This window comes from Manduca sexta, chromosome 24 (genome assembly GCF_014839805.1).
Source record: "Manduca sexta isolate Smith_Timp_Sample1 chromosome 24, JHU_Msex_v1.0, whole genome shotgun sequence".
Taxonomy (NCBI): Eukaryota; Metazoa; Arthropoda; class Insecta; order Lepidoptera; family Sphingidae; genus Manduca; species Manduca sexta.
Genome location: NC_051138.1, coordinates 15,316,481 through 15,340,067, shown reverse-complemented (window position 1 = coordinate 15,340,067; position 23,587 = coordinate 15,316,481). Strand labels below are relative to the sequence as shown.

Below are 23,587 nucleotides of genomic sequence, written 5' to 3'. Positions count from 1 at the left end.
TAGTGGGTGCCCTGATTGCACCCATCCCTACCTCTTTTTAGGCAAAGGCGTGGTGTGTGCTACTTCCTCTGTCACGAAACGTCTATGAACATAATATTATTATTGTCAAGATTACGATATGTATGACTATATTTTTATGTTGGTAGATTGGCAGATTCGCGATGAGTAGCAGACCGTAATGGTTTACACATATTTAAAGTTATTAGCCGGGTGGACAAAGCAAGAGTACCTGAGACATAACTTCGATGGAAAGACATGGACACCCGCGGTAGCCTTCTTCGGCGCATACGGCACGGCCCCGGGGTATCTTCAGAGGCGGCTTTACCTATTGTGTAGAATGTGCGCAGCATACGAGCGTCATGTGTTAGGGGGCGCCAGACACGACACCTTCAAAGAGACATGCGTCGCTCGCAACACTGGCTTTCTCAAACAACCTGCGCCCGTGCTAAGGACTGCAAGCTGTTTCTTAACTTTACACAATAACTTTTGATTTAATATTAAGTATCAAAATTATTAAAGATTACATTGTCTCCTAAGGGGCGCGAAGGATTTGATTGCACACGGGCGGCACATGAGCTAGAGCCGCCTCTGGGTATCTTGTTGCACTAAGGTAGCTACTCAGACCCGTCCCTGAAGGTATCCTACCATACTATTTTACGTAATGAATCGGTATTTCTACTTTATAATGTAATACAAAAAGTGATTTATATTATGAATCGGTGTTTCTACTTTATATAAGTAAGTGTGTCTTTTAAGTACAAAAACAATTACATTATACTTATACAAGTACAATGGTAACAAGTGTTCAACTACTGTTTGGTATCTTTTGTCTTCGGTGATAGTTATGCCAGAGAATTTTCTATATTCTAAATATATTCCAAATTTTAAGGTCATTTTCCGAGCAACGGTGAGTATTCGTTCCATATATTTACGGCCCATGAATTACGGGCAAGAATATGCAGATTTACGAATATATTTATTTAATAATCAATTTGAAGTAGTTTTTGAAAGAAAGTACCAAAATATTCCCTATTAAATTGTCTATCTAATAGTGTTGGGACGATATGCATGGAATAAACAACTTCAAAACGAAATTAATGAAACAACATTCACAAAATAAAAACAATTAAATACTTAACTAAAATAAATATAATATATTAGAGAAAGAAAATGTTGATTTTTTTTTCTATTTGCTTTATAAATTTCCAATAGATAGCTTCTAAAAATACGTTTAGCGGCCTATGCCTATGCTACGTTGCCATGCTTGGGGCGTGGGATCAGGCCTTGTATATCCTTTGGTACCATAGATTTATAGCTTCTCATGCGCGAAAAATATCAAGGTTTGGTTAATTATGGTTCAAAAATTTGTTTCTTAGAGGCCGTTCAAGTATTACGTAACGCAATTTTTGACGATTTTTGATACCCCCTTAGTGGAATTGTGTAATTTTTATACTCTTGGATTGGGATTAGACTCTTGACCTTGTGACGTTCCTAGAACTGCGTCTTATCTGTGTTAACGATAGGCTATTTTTCCATGTGCGGGAAGGCTAAACTAATCACTACAACTATTGTAGCAGGATGGGTGAAATCTACTTAGAAGGAAGCAGGCAATTTCAGGTACGTAGGTAGATTGTTGGTTAGATATTTGCTTCACGAAAGGAGAATAACTTATTAGAAATCAGGGGATAAGTACCTTTTTTTTGTTTTCGCGGAGAAAGTCCTTATTACTACCGCCCAGTCTTCGCGGGGGGCGACTGAGCGGTTGTGTTGGGGTAACCGTTGCCTTACGACCCGACAATTGAAGCGGCCCGGGACCCTCGGGCGGCGGTCGGGCTGAGTCCCTAACCAATGAACCTAGCCTAATTCCCTAAGCAACGGCCTACCAACTAAAACTCCGTGTTGACCCTCTTCGGCGCATAAGGGACGACTGCGGGCTTCCCCGAGACAGCAGGTCCGAGTCTTCGTCCGCGGCCGCCCCTGCGCGGTGCCGCCTTGAGGCCCGTCTCCTAAATGTGGGGGGGCTCCTAAGCCCCCTCGCACCGAAGAACGCTCTCAGCGTCAACGGTAGCATGAGGTCAACGCCACACTGCCTTCCATCCCGGGGGTCAACCGAAAATTTGTGCAAGAAATGCACAAAAATGCACAAGGGCGGACAGCCCCCTGCTGCCCGCCGACGATCCCCTTCGTGGCCCCTATTAGTCGCCTCTTACGACAGGCAGGGGTTTACCGTGGTGGTATTCTCCAACGTCCCCATTCCACAGGGCGGGAGACGCCGGTCAGTCGTCCACCCGGCGTCTCCTACGTCTCCTTTGACGGCGGGAGGGATCGGCCCTCTCCCGATCCCTCTCGGCGCTCTGCTTCTGCGAAATGACCGCCTCGCAGAAGTGGGCTACCGCACGTCAGGCCTCCTGGCTGCCGACCATGGAAGCGACCACAGCCGGCAGCGAGAGATCTCCTCCGACGACTGACACAAGAGCGCTGCGCTCATCGTCCCAGGCTGGGCAAGACTCCAACGTATGTTGGGCTGTATCCCGCAGGCGGTTGTCACCATGGTGACATACGGCGCTAACCTCCGTCCCTGTTATCTGACACAGGAACTCACCGAAGCACCCATGCCCGGTAAGCACTCGTGTCAATCTAAATGTTGCCGCGCCGTGGCGCCTGTCCAGCCACTCTGCAAAGACAGGACGCACGCCGCGACGGCCCGAAGCCCCGCTGACGGGGCCTCCAGCCTGAGACGCCACTCCTCTACAGCGGCTCGCCGTAAGGAGGCCCTCTTGGCCTCCACCTCCTTCAGGGCAGGGTTAGTAGTAGTAGTAGTAGTTAGTAAGTACCTGGTTGAAAGTAAAGTAAGTGATAAGCATTTCTCTCTACGAAGGTCAGTGTAAAACAATGTACGACGCTAGCGCCATCTATTTAGAAAACATACATACATACATACATAGTATCACGCCTCTATCCCATAGGGGTAGGCAGACCATGGATTGTCATTTTGCACGATTCTGCCATACTTCTCGCGCTTCATCCACCATCATTAATCTTTTCATGTATTATGTAGTACCTATTCCAAGCAGTGATTTGTTATTCAGACTTCGGGTGGTTTCGATGTCGGCTGCTGGTTCTTTAGTAGGTTTGGATATGGGCTATGGAGCGCTTCTTGGTTTGTCAGCTCGGTTGGTAATTATTCGTGTGAGTTTTATAACACGATTGGCATAGAATTTCAAATTAAGGGTATATACTTAGATAATTGTAGTTTGCTCCAACCCCAACAGAGTGCGATAAAGACAAGTCGAAAAGATGACGTTTTGTCTGAGACTAATTATGTATTCCGGTTTGAAGGACATTGTAGCCAGTAGTGATGTAACGAATGTCATTTTTTGAACATTCGCGAATGCGAATGCGAATGCGAATATCTGCTACCGACATTCGCGAATGCGAATGCGAATGCGAATGTTTAGTTTTTGTTCAAATTTGGCGCCAATTTTCTATGGCTAAATAGTTTATTAATTGGTATGTTTTAAGAAAGAGTTATACTTTATTGTAGAAGAATATTGTTTTAGTTTATTTAATATATTCTTTAGATATTTATTCAAGATGATAATTATCTAAACATTAAAAAGTTATGTAAAGACTGATAAAAAATTATAGAAGAATTTGTTTTGTTTCTTTTAAATGCTTTTAATTTCTTACTTGCTATTGTGTTACAAGTTCTAATGAGAATTGAATTTTTAAGCTTTATTAAAGTAAACGAAATAATTTTGTGTTGACCTCAGAGCGCTGCCGTACCGCACATGCAGTAGAACTATGCCACCGAGGCAGTCTCCTATTATCTTCAAATATTTTTTTTCTGATATTGACTTTCGCAAAACATTCGCAGAAATTTTGCGAATGCGAATGCGAATGCGAATATCCAAAAATATGCGAATATTCGCGAATACGAATGCGAATGCGAATATTCGTTACATCACTAGTAGCCAGTATAAGTACTGGACATAATGAGACTTAACATCTTATGTCTCAGGATGGCGAACGCGGTGGAATACCAAATAATACTTTGTAATTCAAGGTGTTGGGTGGTATTTCTACTGTTTATGGCCGGTCGTATCGCTTACCATCAGGCATACGGCAAGCTAATCTCGTCATTCAAAGCATTAAAAAGATTTTTTTTTTGCCATTGTAATGTTTTGGAGAAACTAAACGTTACACTAATTATGTCAAATTTGACAGTTGTCACATTTACATGATGCAAAACATGTCATAAGTGAGAATCTATTTCCTCCAGTTTGTGTTCCAGGCGTGTAAATTAAATACAATTCTTTTTAAATATAAAATGTCCAAAGTACGTCAAATTATAAACACATCCTACTGCAGATATTACAGTATTCAGAGAGCCAAGAAGAAATTGCCAATCATAACCTGCAAAAGGCCGGAATTTAACCACTACGAGGGTCAAACTTACAGCAAATTTGAGGGAATAAAGCTAGCTTCGCAGGGCTGGAACCATCCAAAATCAAAGCAAGATTACTTTATAATCCACGGCAATGCAAATAAAAGTATAGAACCGTCTATTTATAGGAAGAGTTACGATGAAATTGGATTAAATCCGAAACTAATACAGATTATGTTGGAATCTGGCTTTACTTTACCGACAGCTATACAGGCAAAGGCAATACCGTCAATATTGAATGGCAATAATACCGTAATCACAGCAGAAACTGGATGTGGTAAAACGCTTGCGTATCTTCTGCCGATTTTTCAACATATTTTGGAGTGGAAACCGAGTGTGAAAGAGGATTTCAACAGCCCGCTTGCGGTTATTATAACGCCTAGTAGAGAGTTAGGTGAGTTTTATTCATGTTATACAGTATTAGTAGAATTCTTAGGTAATGTAAAAGGCTCTGAGCTGTACATATTTGCGAAGCGTCATCAACCAACTGCTGAAGGAATATAATGTAGTTTTTTTGCCTCTTGTAGAGCTAGGCCTTGGGTGGTTACTCCAATCGCATTCCTCCAAAGCCCACTACTGGTATACTACTAGTTCTGTATCTTACCTTTGGAAAAAATTTCAACAACTATTTCAAAAATATATGAAGTTAACTAAACCGCATCAGGCTAGTGTGCTGGACTAAGGCCTAAAACCTCTTAGTAGTAGCAGAGGCCTGTACCTAGCAATAGGTCTGTGAAATACTGGGCTAAGAGGCTGGTTAAGAGGCTTAAGCATATACAATAGCCTAAGAAATAATTAGCAGTGCTCTAACAAAAATATATCTATGGTATATTTAATAAAAAAAAATCAAAAGCTTTTAAATAATATTGTATTAAACTTTTCCAGCAACCCAAATTGGTGAAGTAGCCGAAAACCTAGCACAGACTCTGAATTTAAATGTGACAACCCTAATTGGTGGTAAAACCAAACAGAAGATGATCAACCCTCCGATAGAGTACTGCGATGTGCTTGTGACAACCCTGGGAGGCGTACAGCAAGCTTGTCACAACTGGCATATACAAGATACAAAATGTTCATCACATGGTACTTGATGAGGCTGATACACTGTTGGACGATAGTTTTATCAATAAAGTGTCAAATCTGTTGAAGAAGTTTTCTGTGAGTGTGAACATCCTTTTATAAATTTTACGCCTTCATAATGTTTAAGAAATATTTGTCAATGAACATATTTAGACGGCTTCTATATATATTGACTTTTTATGTTTAATGGGTGTTAAGTTTAGGACTGGCAAATTAACACCATATAGCTTAAGCTATGTATTCATATTTTAACTTGTTTACAAAAATATAAAATAATGAGTTTTTTAGAGTTTGATTCTACAATTTATTTTTGTATTTTGCACCTTTTCAGATACAATACAAAGTAGATATTCAAGTGCCTCCAGTAGGATGTCAGCTTACACTGGTCAGTGCCACGATGCCTCATGAATTACCAGAAACAGTTAACTCTTTTGTAGCCCCTGAGTCTTTGAAGACTGTCACCACATCCAATATACACAGATTATTGCCTCATATACCACATAAGTAAGTATTATGAATAGATTCAGATGTAAAGGTTGATTTAAAGCTTTTATTATAGCAATCACCAAAGATAGATAGGATATAGGTATATGCCTATATAGCGACCACCATACACAAGGTATATAATCATCCATGGTGACCAATGTTATTGTTGTTTTCCGAGATTAGACTAAGCATGTTTGCTGTCATAATTGTGTTGACTGGTAAAGGGTAATCATCTCTTGTCCGATAAAACTGTCTGGAAACTGCTCTAATTACCATCAGGTGTGATGGGGTAAATTGTTTATGCCCATATAAAAGCAATAAGCTTGCAATGAAGTAAGTAGGCTATGTTTTGTCAAGAGATCATTGTACCAGTGTACATGGACTTATTACGTGTTGCTAATAGTAATTTGGGGATACAGATGATCTGCTCTGCATTCTAATACATATTATATTGTAAATAACTTTACACTCTATCATATTATTATTTTTATTCTCAGGTTCATCCGTCTAGGTAAAGCTCAGAAACCGTCAGAACTGCTCAAGATAGTTCAAGCAGATGTCAATTTGAAACGTCCAGTGATGATATTCAGTAACAAGACAGCCACATGTGACTTTGTGTCGATGTTTTTGAATGAGAATAATGTTGAATGTATCAATATTAATGGACAGATGGCTGTGGCATTGAAGATTGGAAAATTTGAACAGTTCAAGAGTGGGAAAGTCAATGTTCTGTCTTGCACTGATATAGCTGCTAGAGGATTAGATACTATAAGGGTGAGATAAAAGCCTTTACTGTGGTCCTATTTTGACTAGAAATATGACAAATCTATTTAGATCATTTATGGAAGAGTTAGAATATTTTGGGGCCACTGCGCCACCATTCTTAATTTTTTGTTTATTGATTAATATTTGTATTAGCTAAGAACAATGTTTAATAATTTTAAATATTTTTTTTTCCAGACACAACATGTAATAAACTACGACTTTCCACTATACACGGCAGACTACATACATAGATGTGGTAGAACTGGGCGCATCGGATCTCCTGAAGACTGTTCTGTTACTAACTTCGTTGCTTGGCCGCGTGAAATCCAAATGGTGCAGAAAATAGAGACGTCTGTGAGGAAGAATGGGGAGTTGCCAAGTGTTAATGCTAATATTCGTAAGATTATTGAAGATAGGATTGTGAAGATGGGTGGCACACTCGCCAGGAGCAGTGCTTAAGTAGACCTGGCTTTGTAGGAATTATTCTATTTTATAGAATTTTGTCTTGGTCATTAAATGTGTAAAAATAACTTGTCAGGAATGAGTGTCCTAAAACATTTACTGTGAACATCTTTTAGTAAGTTTTATAGCCATATAATAAATAGTGTATGATATAGAAATTGTATTATTTTTAATTATTTCAATTATATGATGGGGGTCACTATAGGCAGTTCCATGGTTAGCTAGAGTATTCAGGAAATGAGTAACATAATTGTGGAACTTCTAGGAACGGATCACGCAACTTCCCATTACAGGAATTTGCACTTTATAGTTGTGATAATAAAACAATTGTTCAACTGCATTGTATTCATAGCCCTAGTCTCCATGCTGTAGTTATAAAAAAGTAAAAAAGAACTTGTTCACACATTTTATTACGCCTCTCACATATAGTACATTCTAAGTCTATTTTGGAAATTGACTAAATTTTACACACTCGGGACTTTACAATCATGAACACTTTGAAGTTCAAAATACAAGAGTACAATAACTATAAAAATAACATCACACTGTATAGCATTGGAATATATAATTCACTACGTTTTGTAGTTATATTAAAAATCACACATAATATAGGATGTTGCAGAAAGAGAATATCAATATGTAATAGTTTAAGGAAATTTTAATTACATGATTTACATTTTAAATAATGCTTTATATTATAATACCGATCTGAATATCTTAATAATTTATAATAGAATACATTGAACCCCGGGGAATAAAAAAGCTACAAACACGCAAATTGAGAACCAACTTCCGTTTTTTTGGAAATCGGTCAAAAATACTTTAGCGGTACCCGACGCGTCGACTTTCGGGTTATAATATTTTCTCGTCATATTATGTAATTGTATTATGCAATATAGAGGAGAAAAATATTTTTTTTCTTTACATTTTAAAGTTTTTTTGTGTCGAGTATAAATATTTTTTTTGGTATCCTTATTCTGCATCAACCTGTACAATTCGCTACATATTGTAGTCATTATGTTAGAATATTCAGACATATAATATTCACGTATATTTTACAGTTAATATCTTTTCTAACAAATACTATTATCTTCATAATTATTAATACTGAATTGAAGACAAATTAATATAATGTCATTAAAATTAAACTACTTTTCGAATTCTATCGCGGTTTTTATATTTTAGTTTTCTCCCGACGTCCCGCCCCCGTGACCATGGAGGCTGCAAAGTCATCGAAACGTCGGGAGAAAAGTAAAATATAAAAACCGCGATAGAATCCGAAAAGTAGTTTAATTTTAATGTCTAACATTCGTGTAAACATAAGAAATCATTTATAATGTCATTTAAGACAATTATAAACTTCAACTTTGAATTCTAACATTAATCCATCAAATTTAAAATTAACATCAACTAATCAAATTAAAAGTGATTAAAAGCCAAATATAATTAGATGTTTAGAACCAAGTTTTGGAAGTAAATTAACAAATCAAAGGTTCTTGATAATTGAACAAAGTTTATAATGAAATAATATGAAGTTTTGATCCATTATATTCTATATTCTACAAATTGGTGTATATTCCTCACTATCATGTATACAAGATTTTATTTTACACACAATTTACAAATACCTAAAATAAATTACAAAATCTGTACAGAGAACATTATTATAGATCATATTAGTAATCTGAGTTTATAGAAAATAATTATTAAAAGTGATAATGAATATTTACTTACTGGAATTAGGAAGTACTAAATAGGAAGTAGAGTATGAAATGATCTTTTTTAAGGTCAGGGGGCCCTATTCCGTCTACGGTGGCATATCCGTCTTTGCAATTACGGGTGTCCTATTCGAAGGACAGCTTTGATAGCTGTAACAGTACTTACATAGGAAATTTTTTTACTCTTACTTATTTTTTTTATTGCTTTGAACGACGAGGTGAGCTTGCAGTTCGCCTGAGGGTAAGCGATACGACCGACCATAAATAGTAGAAACATCATTCAACACCTTGAATTACAAAGTATTGTTTAGTATTCCACTGCGCTCCCCATCCTAAGACATGAGATGATCTGTCTTATTATGTCCAGTAGTTAAACTGGCTACAATGTCCTTCAAACCGGAACACAACAGTGACTACACAATGCTGCTAGGCGGCAGAAATAGACATTGCGGTGGTAGATACCCAAGCGGACTCTAACGTGTGAGAGGCCTACCACCAGTAAAGATAACCTGCATGGCTATCAAAGCTGTCCTTCGAATAGAAAGCCCGTAATTACAAAAAGACGGATCAGCCCGTATAGACGGAGTAGGGCGCCCTGACCCTCCATAATATTTGTATCAATATATTTGTATAGGGTTGTCTATTGTGTTTGTAAATATACATTACCTTTTTCTAATTATTATTTACATTATATTTTAGTTTGAAGTATAGTTATAAATACTCATATTTTTACATTATGTATTACACTAGTAGGAGGGATACTAAATTTCCATTGCTTACAGATTTAATATTCTTTGGCACTCGTTAATCTTAAAATTACTGTACAACCGTATCAAACCAATACGAGATGAGAATATTTTTCTTATATTTAGCTAACATGGATAGTATGGAAGTGTTTGTTATATATTATGATTTATTGTAAATATATATATATTCATGTCTTATTTGGGAGATTGCTGACAAATATGTTCTGGGTGGTTATATGGTCAGGGATGGTCTGGTTCTACTTTAAGTGAGAAAATTACTTTAATTTTAGTCTTTCTGTTGTGCAGAAAAAGGCTATCGTTATTGTAAATCAACAAATTTTCGTTACATAAGGTTACATTAATAGGATAAGTTATTCTTATTGCTACTGACAGTGTTTCTTTTTGAGTGCATTTCGATGATTAATGTCTCGAAGAAGGTCCAGGGCTGGCATCTTCTGTCGATTTCCACCTGGTCTCCAACACAGTTTTGCCTTTAGACTCCTGGTTGCTTACATTTTGATGACTGTACCTTCGTTGCTCATCAAAGATTTTGCTTGTGATGCCAAAAACGCTGTCAGCGCTGGTCTTTCGTCGCGTTTCGAGTGTAGTCAAGCTGGTTGCTGTTGGAGAGATCCTGTGCGGAAACCTCGGTGACCCCCTAATCTTCTCGTAAGAATTTTGATGAGACATAGGTATTTTATGAGTTTCGGGTAGAACAAAGTTGACTTTCGTTTCAGGTTCTGCCACATACTTCTGCGTGCCAGAAGACAAACTCTTTTCTGAAGTGTAGTTCGAACAGGACGGCTCGTCGTCTGTAACGCGAATGATAGGACCACTCCTCGCGTAAGACTCTCTTCTTAACTTCAATTCTGGGTGTGGCACATGGAGAGTATTGCAAGATAAGACCATGGAGTGTTTCCTATTCCCAGGAACTAGCCCAGCTATCATTCCAACATGCATTTTTAGAGCAGCTGCTATACTCTGTCCTGTAGGATCTGCTATGGACATAGTAGACGCTTTTCTACTTGAAGGTCTACTGCCGAAGAAGCTCTTTAACCTACTAAGGATGCCTGGTTGTTCTTCTTTTTTATTCAAGCATAGATTGTAGAGATCTATAGCTGGTTGTGATTTCCTGTAGTTGAGCCTGGGTTGAGAACTGAAACTAACGGAGTTTCTTCCTCGATAAGCCTCTGCAGATGGCCAGCTCGCACGTGGTATTACTGGTGGAAGGACTGATAGTAATAGCATGGGCAGTCCTCCACTAACACTTGGGGTTCTTCGATCTGCGTCGGGTCTGGACCATCCTTCCTCTTCTACAGTATTTAGTTCCGTCTGGAAAGAAAATAGAGATTCAAGTTTGTTTCGTTTATAATAGAAGTCAGCCTACATGACTGTCTAAAAGACGAGTTTCTAAAAACGACTTGATAAATATTTTGCACAACAATTTTCATCTTTGTCTTTTACCAAATTCGTAGATGTGTAAAACAAATGATAATCCCTTAATTTTACTAATAGATGGTAAATTATTCTTGAAATGCTCACCCGTCTATGCAAAGCTATGGAAGCGTTAGACCCACTGATGGACTCGAGAGGTTCAGCTAGAAGTTTCTCCAGCCTACCTATCTCCCGATCCAGGGCCGCCACCTCCCGCTTATACACTTTATTCTGGATCTCTATCCTGAAATGCAACTCCTGGGTTTCGTCCGTGATGAATCTCCTCGTCTTACATTCTAATCTTAGCCCCATACTTTGTATGACGGGATCATCTTCGGCTGCAAGAAAGGGATATTTACAGTAATTTAAGAAAATGTGTTTGTAGAGTCGCGGTGTAGGAAGATTTTATGGGTAGTTTTTAGAAAAAGGTGTTAGCTGATGGTCTCTTTACCACATTAAAAATTAAATGAGCTGAAGATAATTTGTCACTGGTTAGAAAATATACAGTAACTATAGGTCTACGTAATTACAGATAACCAAAATATTTTTTATCACTATAGTCAATTTCAATGTTCATAATTGTTGCTCTACACTATTTTGAGTACCAGTACAATTTTACCTTGATTATTCAGGGTATTCTATGGCGCTCAATAGGGGAGGCCTATGCCAAGCAGTGGACGGTTCCCGGCTGAAATGATGATGATTCAGGGTACTTACTATTACTCCTAATAGCAATGATCTTCGGCAAGAACAGCAGACATAGCGTCGACGTGGTGGTAATCAGTATCAGGCTTGTTATAGTGATGTACGCTAAGGTTGCCCTCTCTGATATTATGGTGCCTATCACCACGACACTAGCACTAGTGATCACGACAGAGTAGACGCTGATGCCGATGTACTTGGAGTCGTTCAGAGCTGAGATCTTAACGTTCCTGGTCTCCCAGGCCATGTAGACGCCCACGATGAGGAGCAGACCCTTGTACGCGTAGAGGGCGCAGAGCCAGCCCGCCATGTGCTGGGATTTGCACACTTCTATCTGTGAAGATGAGTTGGATATTTTAAGTTTTAACGGCCGTTTTTAGTTAACAACCCTTATCGCTTTTCAAGCTATTGCCTAAATCAGAACAAAGTTTTTTTTGACATGCTTACAAATGACTTATTTTCATTGGTTTATTCTCGGGATCGGATTGAAAATTAAGATTGAGATCGTTTATCGAAAACGGTCGATAATAGTATTACGGTTAGATATGTTTTCAGACAATTAAAAAATAATATTTAAGGGCTATTTTATAGTAAATTACTTATATCGGACGAATGAGTTTGGAATTATGAGATATATGTTTGAGGTAGACATTATGTCAAAGTAATGATAGGTATATTTCTCATATCTCCAGATTGTGAAAATGAATTAACTAAAATAAAGTTTGATCGTAACGCACACTTTAATGGTTATTTGATAGATCGATTTACAGTTTTTAGATATCGATGAAGATTTTAATTTCTAGTCTTCAGTAAAATGCATAAAAGTAAAATCAGTCTTTAACAAAGTCACAACCAATTAAGAAACAACCTGCGGCTGATAGATGACGCTGCGGTCGGTGGCGCTGATCTCAATGGTCAAGTTCTTGAGATGCCGCTCCATTGGGTCAAGGATCGCCCACAGAGTCACGATCATGCCATCAATGAGTAGTAACGCACACACCAGGAAGATCAGCGGAGTGTCTTGAAGCAGTTTGGTTTTGCAGACGCCGCTTCTATTACTGTAATGGTTAAGAGAAAGGTTGCTATTGCTTATAGCTTATTGCAAATAAGCACAAGTTAGACTAAGCCATTATTTATTACATTGTTTTATGCTGGGTTTTTTGTTGGGACACGTGAAAGGATACAGTCTCCCTAAAGGAAATATCGAAAAAAAGGCTATTATAATAAAAATAATACGAAGGGAGAGGGTACCAAAAAAAATGGACTTACAACTTTCGTGAATTAGCGTGCCCCCAAAAAATAACTGACAGAAAAAGTCTGGTTATATGTACTCTGATACTAGTAATAAATAAAAAAAATATTTGTAAAGAACTGTAAGCAGATAAAACAGGACAATTCTGCGTATCTAGCGCCTAATTACGCGGTATTACAAAAGTGAAAAAAGTTTTTCAGGAAACAGTTAAAACTGACCATGCCGTTTCCATTTTATATATCAATCTCAATTTGGCTATTTTCATCACTTAGGCGGCATTTATCAGTGCTAGTTATGCGGTATAACATTATACCTAGTGATTTAGGATATTATACAGATGTTATAAAATTATAACAACAATTATTGTTAGCAGGTAAGTAATAAGTAACTAAAAAAAATATATGACAAACGTGTCCAATTTCATGTAAGTACCTTTAAAAGTATCGTAGGTTTTGATAAAAGTTTTAACAATTTTTTTTATACTTTGTGTAATACGGTTTGGAAGCGTTTGGAAGCGGGTAAGTTATATAAAACTTAAAGCGGTGCCACCAGCAAAACGGCGCGCAAGCCGTATTTTAAGAAGCTATGTATTTGACCTTTATAATATGAAAATTTCATGTTATCCGTAAATATGTTAAACGAATGCCCAAGGCCGTTTTCCGGGGGAGGGACTGTATAAAAAAATGTTGCAAAACGGTCTAATTACTGCAACTTTAATACTCTATACCATTAATTCAACTATTTCCAATAATAATATACAGGTTTTTTTATATAGAAGCGTGGGAACTTAATATAAAATACGCACGTCATGTAATTGTAAGGTAATAAAAGTCCTTTAAAATAATAAACACAGTTGTCAGTCGAGACTCGATGGTTTTATTTCTCCTCCAAGCACACGTACAACACAACACCACAGTAATATAATATAATTTTAAAACGACATCTAAAAGTAGGTGTCCTAACCGATTATTAACTTCTAACTTTATTTTATAAGTACATCTACAAACACCTAATGTCCGAGCTAGCCCACTTACCAAAATACCCAAGATATCTGGGGGCCAAGGAATATCATTTATTACCTTATAAATATTCTATGAACTCGATAAGTCTTCGCAAACATGGATCCGAACGCCAAAGAGAAGCCAGCAGAGAGAATGTAGACTCTACCCTGAAAATGCAAGTTTAGATAACTTTTATACAAAAATATTTTTAGAAGTATTAAAAGCAAAACGAAAATTAAGACCTAAACTCTAAGATAAACCGTGAATTCGAAGCTAAAAATAGATAAAAGTCTATAGGGCTTAGCATGGAGGCTTGTAATTATAGATTTATTACCAATTTTTTATGCACGACATCTAAAGTATAAATAACTTGCTTTTGCTCGCGGCGTCGCTATATCTATCTATATATCTTCTCACGATAAAAAGTAGCCTACCTTCACTATATCCATATCAAATTTAATAAAAATCGATCATATACAGACAGACAGAAATTTGTTTTATAATATGTACAGATTAACACCTCTTCCAAAAGGAGCAAACACATTTAATTTATATTTTGATGTGTGAATAAAAAGAGTGGAAAATAAATCAGTCACAAAAAGAAAGTAATCAGAAGTATCCAGCTTTATAAGCACGATAATAAACAATGAATTTCCATAGAATATTACTCACAATGCACATAGCAGAGAAGGGCACGTGGGAAGGCAGCGTGGCGTTGTCCACGCCGAGCAGCGCCACTGCCGTGTACACCAGCACGCAACCGATCAGCGTCATGTTGTTGAGACGCGGAGACGACAGCTTAATAGACCTACCAATAAATCACAGAATTATATCGATTGCTTCGGTGGCGTAGGTGTTTTGCGTGCGCGGTATGTCACTGCTATGGGGTTCCGGGTACGAATCCCGGGTTGGGCGCTGATGTTGAATTTTCAGTATCAGCCCTAAGTTTTATTTTATAAGGTTATAAGTTCGCTCCCTATGCAGGAACATACGTTGTAAAGTGGGTGTCTTGGTTGCACAGTTGCTTACTCGTCCAGGGAAAAAGGCGTATGGGTGTGTTTTATATTGTAGTTTTACGATTTAATTAACGACATATAATACATTGAAGACAAATACCTTCGTTTACTATAATGCAAGTTGAAGATCAAGAAGCCGAGTGCCAAAGCCACGCCTGCGGCGGCCAGGATCGCGACCGCCAGCCGCGCCGGGGCCCACACCGAGTCAACCCGCAGCACCAGCACACGCTTCGCTGCGGGGATACCACCGGCCCACTGCGGACGGGAGCAGTCTCTGCACACCATCTCTCGCCCATGACTGTATAGTGCCACTGTTTTTGGACGGCCCCCTTAAATAGAAGCATAAAGGTAAGTATTTTATCTATTTTTTTTATACGGGCAAGCCAAAGTGACCTCTCTGCACCTGATGGTAAGTGAAGAGGAGTATAGAATATCGTCTAAGGAGAGCTGATTACCCCTCGACAGTCGACACAATTATGCCGGCCTGTTGGAACCGGATATACCCTGGAGCGCGACACACTTATGTGGGCCATTACGGCGGATTTTAACACCTTGTGTACGGTGGTTTCTATTCGGACGGATATTAAATATATCCTACTACCAGCAAAATTTACGTTTTCCAGCAGACTTAAAACACCAAAGAATATGCATTCTTATAGTCCTTAAGATTTAACATTAGATATTAAATCATTTTATGTAAGTCCAATTTAAGAAAACTTTACATTAGTAGATAATCAATTTATTAAACTTCGCATGGGTTATAACTCCTACCAATATTGTTAGAACTCAAGCTGACTTTATCAACACGTGTATATATTTCTTTAGTAGAGAATTGTTTACCTTGGATCTGATAGAACGCAGATGTGCCGATTCTATCTGCCCCGTTAAACGACACTGGTCCCTGAAAATAATAAATGTTATTAAATCTTTTGAAGATTATAAGCATTCTTGTTAAATGTCTTGGTTGAGGAGCAATAGTTCTTGGTGATTTCTTATGTTTACGTGAATGTTAGAGATTGAAATAAAGATATTTTACGGATTCATTAATTTAGACTTTGCAGGTGTCAGTCCTCACTCCCCCCTGTGACCATAGACGCGGCAAAGTTGGCGAAACGCCGGGAGAAAATTATTGTATAAAAAACCACGATAAAATTCCTAACATAGTTTTATTTCAATAGTTCTTAGCTTGCAGCCACATGGGGGTAAATATGTGTTATTCAAATGTAAAATCTGATTGTCAGTTTTATCAGTTGGTGATGTCAATGACGAAGTCGACTACGAATTTAGTTAAATATCCTCAACTAAATTAATTTAGTAAAGATATTCGCATGCAAATGTGATCTTTTAATACATATTATTATTGTTCATGTCATAATCACTTAAACCTAAGCAATCACAATTTAAACAAGTTCATAACTCCATAAAATTAATATTCCATTATAATACCAAATCCCATTAAGCATATGAATACACAATTAATATTCAAATATTCACCGAAACTCCAAGGAAACTTAGATTCGCTAGCTGATTGAGGAATTCTTCGGCCATGTCCTTGCGATCGTAGTCGAAGTGTCCGAGGCCTAGTTTTGAACCTTCTGGGGTATTCTGAAAGTCTAATTTCCTCCACTGCTGCTCAGCCTTGCTCAGTGCCAGGGCTATGACCCACACCGCGTCGTAGGTTTGGGGTGCGAATGGGGAGACCGGAACCCCAGCGGCTTCCATCTCTCGGTGGAACATTTCGTTTGTCTGTGGAAGGATGGAATAGATTTTGATGCTCCTGTTAAAAATGTTTGGCCGATTTTTTTTAAGTAAAGAAAGACATACCGAAGTCTGTTGTGTTACTATTGTTAACCAAGTTCTTTAGTTAATTAATTATAATTAGTCGACCATGTTATTGTAATAAATTTGGCACGAAGGCATTGAACAAAGAGAATTTTCTATTTACTCAATTTAAACCAAATCTTTTTAAATACATGCCCATTTAGCCAAACATTGCACTTTAAACTTTATACTTAGAGTTTAGTCAAGTACACTTGGCGAGGTTTTAGACAGTTAACTACTACTAAACTTAAGCTTTGTTAAGTTCTGTTAAATGCAATTTACACAAATCACTGTTAACAGCAGATTACGCCACGTCTTACCGTTTTCCGAATGGCTGAACATGGACCATTGTTGCAAATTGTGCTCATGCTTTGCGAATAATTCTCCAAACTATCTAGTTTGACTTCTGATCTTTACTGACTGGCTAGTATACTAGTACTAGGGATAGTATACTAGTACTAGGGATAGTGGTTTATGGCGCGAAACTTTGTGAGACTTGCAATTTTTTTTCGTGTTTGGGTATTGTGAAAAAAATATTTTGGTAGTTGACAGTGATACCCACGGTATAAGACGTTTTTGTTAGGACTTAGAATCAAGTATATATGTGTGTGATATATCATTCGCAGGTGTACCTATTTATGGGTGTTATTATTGTTTTTATTTTCTGATTACTTTTAATTTATTGGGAGTTTGCGATGCATTTTTGTCCTTTTTTCCAACCAGTATGTATCTCAACATCAATTTCCATCCATTAATTTCTTCTATCTCTTTAATGTTTCTCGAAGATGAGTCCTTTCATTGAAAAATAGTCTATATTGAAGTAATATACTCAAAAATAGAGGCCCGAAAATGCTCCACAGTAATTCACAAATGAATTTAATTTACAGATCATTTTACAACACTACAGAGGGATAGCAGAAGTCCTTGGAACAGTCACAGTTCGGTTATTTATTTGGCACGCGCGTGATAACATAAATAAAAGATGAACGTGTAAAGAATTCTTTGTATTTTATTTGTTGGTTCGTTTTTAGGTGTATTGTAGACTAGACTCTGCTAAATAACATCGAAAAGTTTTTTCGCGTTAATACACAAAATTTAGATTTATTTCTCCATTGACTGCCAGTGGCACGTGTAATGTTTTCTTTTTAAATCTGACATTTAGATTACGAGTTGTATATTTCTGAGTTTTGTATAAAACAGCTCAAGACTTATTATTATTTGAATATTATTTACCATAAAGTGACACAGCTCGATTGCCTAGTTGTTAAAGAGACACAATTTTGTTCATCACCAACTCCTTTCAATCAACTTTAGGTCACAATCTTCGCAGAGCCATGAAAATACTTACCAACCCCGAGAAAGAGGTGAGGTCGCCCACGATGCCTCGGTGTGCGGTGACGGTGACCAACCCCTCAAGAGCCCTGGCCAGCTGGGCCCTGGCACACGGCGCGGCTCCTCGTATACGGGGCGGCATCCCCGCCACCAGCCACGCGTACTCCGCTCCGAACATCCCCAGTCGGAACGCCTGCGGTCTCGCCACATAAGCTTCATTAAGTATTTGATGGAATAAATGCATAATTGAAGAGTCAGTGGCGGCCTGAACTGAAGCGAGGCTCTAGGCAGCAGATCTTGTGGAGGCCTTTTTACAATACAATTTCGCTTTAACTGCTGTATAGTGACTACATAACTTTAGCATTAGCAAATGTTTCGATAAATAAGTCTCAAAACCAACTCACCTCACAAAATATTTTCGGGATCATCTCTTGGGAGAAGCTTCCTATAATGATGCGGGTGTCGAGTTTCTACAAAAATAAATTTGACCTTTAATTCCGTCGAGAATAAGAGTAAACTATGACGTAATTGCGTAAAAAGTCCATTATGGCTTTCAAACGTTTATCATATAATTATTGATTTAAATAAGTACTCAGCAAGTATTTTGACAAAAGTCATGAATACGAGTGTGTGAACAGCTTATTCGGGTATATTCGTTACTCATAATTCATACACGAATTATTCGATGATATAATATTATAAGGCACGAAAATGACTTGAGGTAAAAACTTTCCTCAAATCAACAAAAAAAAAAAAAATTTGTTTTTTGTTTTGTTCCTTCGATTTTGAAAAACAGATAAATAGTTTACCTGTTTTAATAATTCGCAGTTAGACTGTAGACTTTAGCATTTCATTCCATTATAGTCCGAGAAATCCACGAATTGAAAATTTGCCATAGTATATACAACAGTCACTGTCATAAGTGTCGACAAATATGGAGGACCCTGTTCTCAAATAATAAATCTGTCTTTCTGATAAGCTTTTGAATAAGTATGCCTACTTGTTGCTTGACGATCTATAGCGACTTGTGTCTTGTTATTTTATTTAATGAATATGGTATAAACGCTCTCATTTGGTTAAGCATTCCTTTACACAGACTCCAACACCTTCGTTCTTATTTTTCAGAATATAATAAAGTGTCACAAAGTCAAGCCGAGTAAGTGCGCGTTTTTTAAAACCGTGAGTTAAAGCTCGTACGTCTATCACATACTTCACTAACAAAGGCCGGCATAATTACGTCTTACTGGCAGGGTTAATATCAGGTACGTTTCTATCTGAACGCCACTCCACATGCAGGTGTAGTGGGGAGGGACTCTACTAAGTGAAAACACTGGTGAAATTTATCGAATTGTGTTATTGATATATATTTTTTTAAATATCAAATTATCGAAGTCGCGAGAAACGACAGTACATACTTAATACAAACTAGTTCCATCTACCGCGCAAAATCTTAAGTATTTAATATTTTTTTTACATAAGCGTTTTGCTATTTCACGATAATAGAGTAACCGTCATATGAGCTCAAAATGTTAAGTATGACAATCTTCCCAATACCCACTCTATATAATCTAGAACTTTGACATTATCGAATTGCGGTAGACGCAAGACATATAAAATATCTACAGAAGTCTTCGCATCACTCGTGAGGATGCGGTCTCGACTAAATCTCAGGTGAATAATATCTCTGTAGTTTGTGCAAATATGTCCTGTGACTGCTTGACCCAGATTAGACGTACTGAAATGATTTGATTTATTTATTTGAATCCGTAAAATGTTATACATTATTTAGATTCCGTCAATATTAACTCTACCACCAGTTCGGAAAGCAGTTCTCACCAGAGAAGAACGGGCAAGAAACTCTGGTGTTGCTCTTTTCAAAGTCAGTTTAAGATAAAGACTACAATACATGATAAGGAGAGGATAAAAAAAATACTATTGTTTTTTATTTTTGTTTAGAGCAGTTCATTTATATGCTCATCTGCTATTACTGTCTTCAAATTACAAGACAACTACAAGACAGTAGTATCTATCAATATTCATCACATGGTTCATATTTTTTACAAAAGCGGCAACTCAATATATAACATCCACTGGTTTGCATATATCAATAATCAGATGAACAACTAATATTTCCGAATAATAAACTTGTACAAAATCGGTGATACAACCTACACACCCTCGAAATTCCTAGAGAGAACTCAAACTTAAACTCAAACTTCAAATCCCAAGGGCACACACCTCTGACTTTTCTAAAAAAACATGTGTGTATTCTTTGTGAATTTATCGTTCGCTTTAACGGTGAAGGAAAACATCGTGAGGAAACCTGAACATCTGAGAAGTTCTCATCGTTTTGCTATTTCACGATAATAGAGTAACCGTCGTATGAGCTCAAAATGTTAAGTATGACAATCTTCCCAATACCCACTCTATATAATCTAGAACTTTGACATTATCGAATTGCGGTAGACGCAAGACATATAAAATATCTACAGAAGTCTTCGCATCACTCGTGAGGATGCGGTCTCGACTAAATCTCAGGTGAATAATATCTCTGTAGTTTGTGCAAATATGTCCTGTGACTGCTTGACCCAGATTAGACGTACTGAAATGATTTGATTTATTTATTTGAATCCGTAAAATGTTATACATTATTTAGATTCCGTCAATATTAACTCTACCACCAGTTCGGAAAGCAGTTCTCACCAGAGAAGAACGGGCAAGAAACTCTGGTGTTGCTCTTTTCAAAGTCAGTTTAAGATAAAGACTACAATACATGATAAGGAGAGGATAAAAAAAATACTATTGTTTTTTATTTTTGTTTAGAGCAGTTCATTTATATGCTCATCTGCTATTACTGTCTTCAAATTACAAGACAACTACAAGACAGTAATATCTATCAATATTCATCACATGGTTCATATTTTTTACAAAAGCGGCAACTCAATATATAACATCCACTGGTTTGCATATATCAATAATCAGATGAACAACTAATATTTCCGAATAATAAACTTGTACAAAATCGGTGATACAACCTAGAAATTAAATTTTCGTTTTCCAAACGCTGCTAAAACAGAAGAAGCGATATCTTGTCTTATGAACATCTTATTTTGCACAGGAGTTTCTTAATATCTAATATGAAAAGAGTATTTCTTAAAAATTCATTCCCCGAGAGGATCAAATTTAAAAGGTAAAAATACCAATTCCAAGAAAACTATAATACAAGTATAAACAAACCTCAATTGAAGTGCTAATTGTATGTTATTCTCAAGAAGCTTGAGTATTAGCTTCTTGGTTATTCTTAATATTTTTTATTTAAACTGCCACAGAGTATTATGCCTTTGCCTATAAAGGTTAAATTATAATGAAAGGTATAAACCTTTCATTATAATTAAACCACACATATATTACATCATAACATAAATAAAATAAAATGGCAACACGCCTCTTTCTCATACCATTGTCGGATATAAATAGGTATAAACCGCTTAGTTAAATTTAAAGCCGTATTACATAAAGACATTAAACAGTATATTTTGTTATAGATCGGACATTAGAACTTAATTTGTATTCCAATAGTTGTTACCAATTGGTAATAAGTCGTTGTCTTATTTGAAATGTACGTATTACAAGATGTCATAGCGTCCTTAGATATTAAGATGAAAAAAAACATAATCGAAAACATATCACGATATGGAAAAAATTTAAGTATTTTATATTGGAGTAATCTTAGAAATCTTTGCTTATTACTGATGACCTAAGCTAACGAGTACGCAGAAATACTCTGAGAGAAATACACGTCAAACAAAGGAAAGCGTGCTATAACGTTAGTGGACGAAAAGAGTGTAACAAAGAAAATTTCAACTCGTTTAAAAATTCCCTTTGTAAAATCATGCCAATGCATCCACGACAAATTACATTAAACAGAATTGAATAGAAACTCTGATTTTGAATCTCAATACGATTTAAGCTTTACTAAATATATAAGTATATTTATTTTATTGATAATATTAGTTGATTTTTTTTTATATAATCTGTGGTGAATATGAAGGGGAAGGTAGTGGTCAGTTCCCATTGCTGTTTGAGATAATGCTAGACTTCAAGCCAAGCAGGAAAATAGGTATATCACTTTATCTGACCCGGGTACCAAATCCGAGACTTGAGCATTGCGTATTGCGCTGTAGAACTACGTCGACGCAATCAATTTTCTTCACTATACTATAATATTACAATGCGTACATATATAATGTGTCATGATAATATGATTCAAACACTCTTATTTATTTCGTTTTTAGGTTAATAGTGCATCCATGTTTTGTTATTATAGCGAGTATAAAAAATCACTAAGAATTTTAAACACATAAATAACTTCAATTCTCTTGCAAAATAAAACGAAGTCAATTTTCTGAAAACGAAATAGAGGCAATATTCCAAATTAGTTGTTCAATTTAAGACTTTGCGACAAATATTTAATGAAATCACTGGCATCTTTAATTCTCTGCTTTTTGTTTTCATTAAGTTTAGTCTAGATCTCGGATCTTGCCGACCTTAGGGCCTAGCTTTGTTCATTCACTACATCGATTACATTAAGAGAAAGGCTAAAGATTATTTGAGAGTGAAATAGTTTTTATCTCAAAGCCGTAAATTTGGAGATAAGAATAAAATTTAAATAAATTTTGACTGTAAAGATGAGATTGCCTATTCAATTGCTTAGTGTTCGTAAATGGTTTTAACAATCATTTGAATATTAACAATTAGTTTGAAATTATTGAATGCAAGTCGAATATACTGTCCCACTGTTGGACACGGGCCTCCTCTACTACTGAGAGGGATTAGGCCTTAGTCCACCACGCTGGCCTAGTGCGGATTGGTAGACTTCACACACTCTCGAAATTCCTATAGAGAACTCCTCAGGTATGCAGGTTTCCTCACGATGTTTTCCTTCATCGTTCAAGCAAGCGATAATTCACAAAGAAAAACACACATAATTTAGAAAAGTCAGAGGTGTGTGCCCTTGGGGTTTGAACCTGCGGACATTCGTTTCGGTAGTCCGTTCCACAACCAACTAGGCTATCAAAGTCAAATAAAATTTTGCAAATATTACCTCGGTGGCGTATTATTTTACGACTGCAGTACTGGAGTCTCTGGTTCGATCTTCGTGTCGAGCAGTGATATACGATTTTTCTATTTAGTATCGGCCCGGAATCTGGGATTTTTACTAGATATGGCAATAGACTCGTCTCTTACGACTTGAGATCGAATACGCTAGACGGGAAGTGGTAGAGGTAAAAGGCGTGAGTCTGTGTATTAATATTACATACGAAA

At 37.0% G+C, this 23,587-nt stretch overlaps 2 protein-coding genes across 2 annotated transcripts in view; one reads left to right on the top strand and one right to left on the bottom strand.

Moving 5' to 3' along the window:
• Nucleotides 1-4,218: 4,218 nt before the first annotated feature.
• Nucleotides 4,219-7,398, top strand: LOC115450015 (probable ATP-dependent RNA helicase DDX28). Its single transcript, XM_030177920.2, is given in 6 exon segments — nucleotides 4,219-4,841; nucleotides 5,333-5,472; nucleotides 5,474-5,605; nucleotides 5,859-6,031; nucleotides 6,511-6,787; nucleotides 6,974-7,398. Coding segments are annotated over 6 exon segments (1,497 nt in total). The 5' UTR covers nucleotides 4,219-4,330; the 3' UTR covers nucleotides 7,238-7,398.
• Nucleotides 7,399-9,902: 2,504 nt separating this feature from the next.
• The window catches only part of LOC115450010 (gamma-aminobutyric acid type B receptor subunit 2), a 129,233-nt gene continuing 115,548 nt past the window's right edge, over nucleotides 9,903-23,587 (bottom strand). Inside the window, exons 7-17 of the mRNA XM_030177915.2 lie at nucleotides 18,667-18,732; nucleotides 18,279-18,455; nucleotides 16,604-16,855; nucleotides 15,950-16,010; nucleotides 15,210-15,438; nucleotides 14,766-14,901; nucleotides 14,172-14,260; nucleotides 12,709-12,898; nucleotides 11,856-12,174; nucleotides 11,247-11,476; nucleotides 9,903-11,036 (exon numbers count right to left, since the gene is read on the bottom strand). Of these exons, the coding sequence (XP_030033775.1) occupies nucleotides 10,125-11,036; nucleotides 11,247-11,476; nucleotides 11,856-12,174; nucleotides 12,709-12,898; nucleotides 14,172-14,260; nucleotides 14,766-14,901; nucleotides 15,210-15,438; nucleotides 15,950-16,010; nucleotides 16,604-16,855; nucleotides 18,279-18,455; nucleotides 18,667-18,732 (2,661 nt within the window). The 3' untranslated portion in view covers nucleotides 9,903-10,124. The remainder of the gene's footprint in view (nucleotides 11,037-11,246; nucleotides 11,477-11,855; nucleotides 12,175-12,708; nucleotides 12,899-14,171; nucleotides 14,261-14,765; nucleotides 14,902-15,209; nucleotides 15,439-15,949; nucleotides 16,011-16,603; nucleotides 16,856-18,278; nucleotides 18,456-18,666; nucleotides 18,733-23,587) is intronic.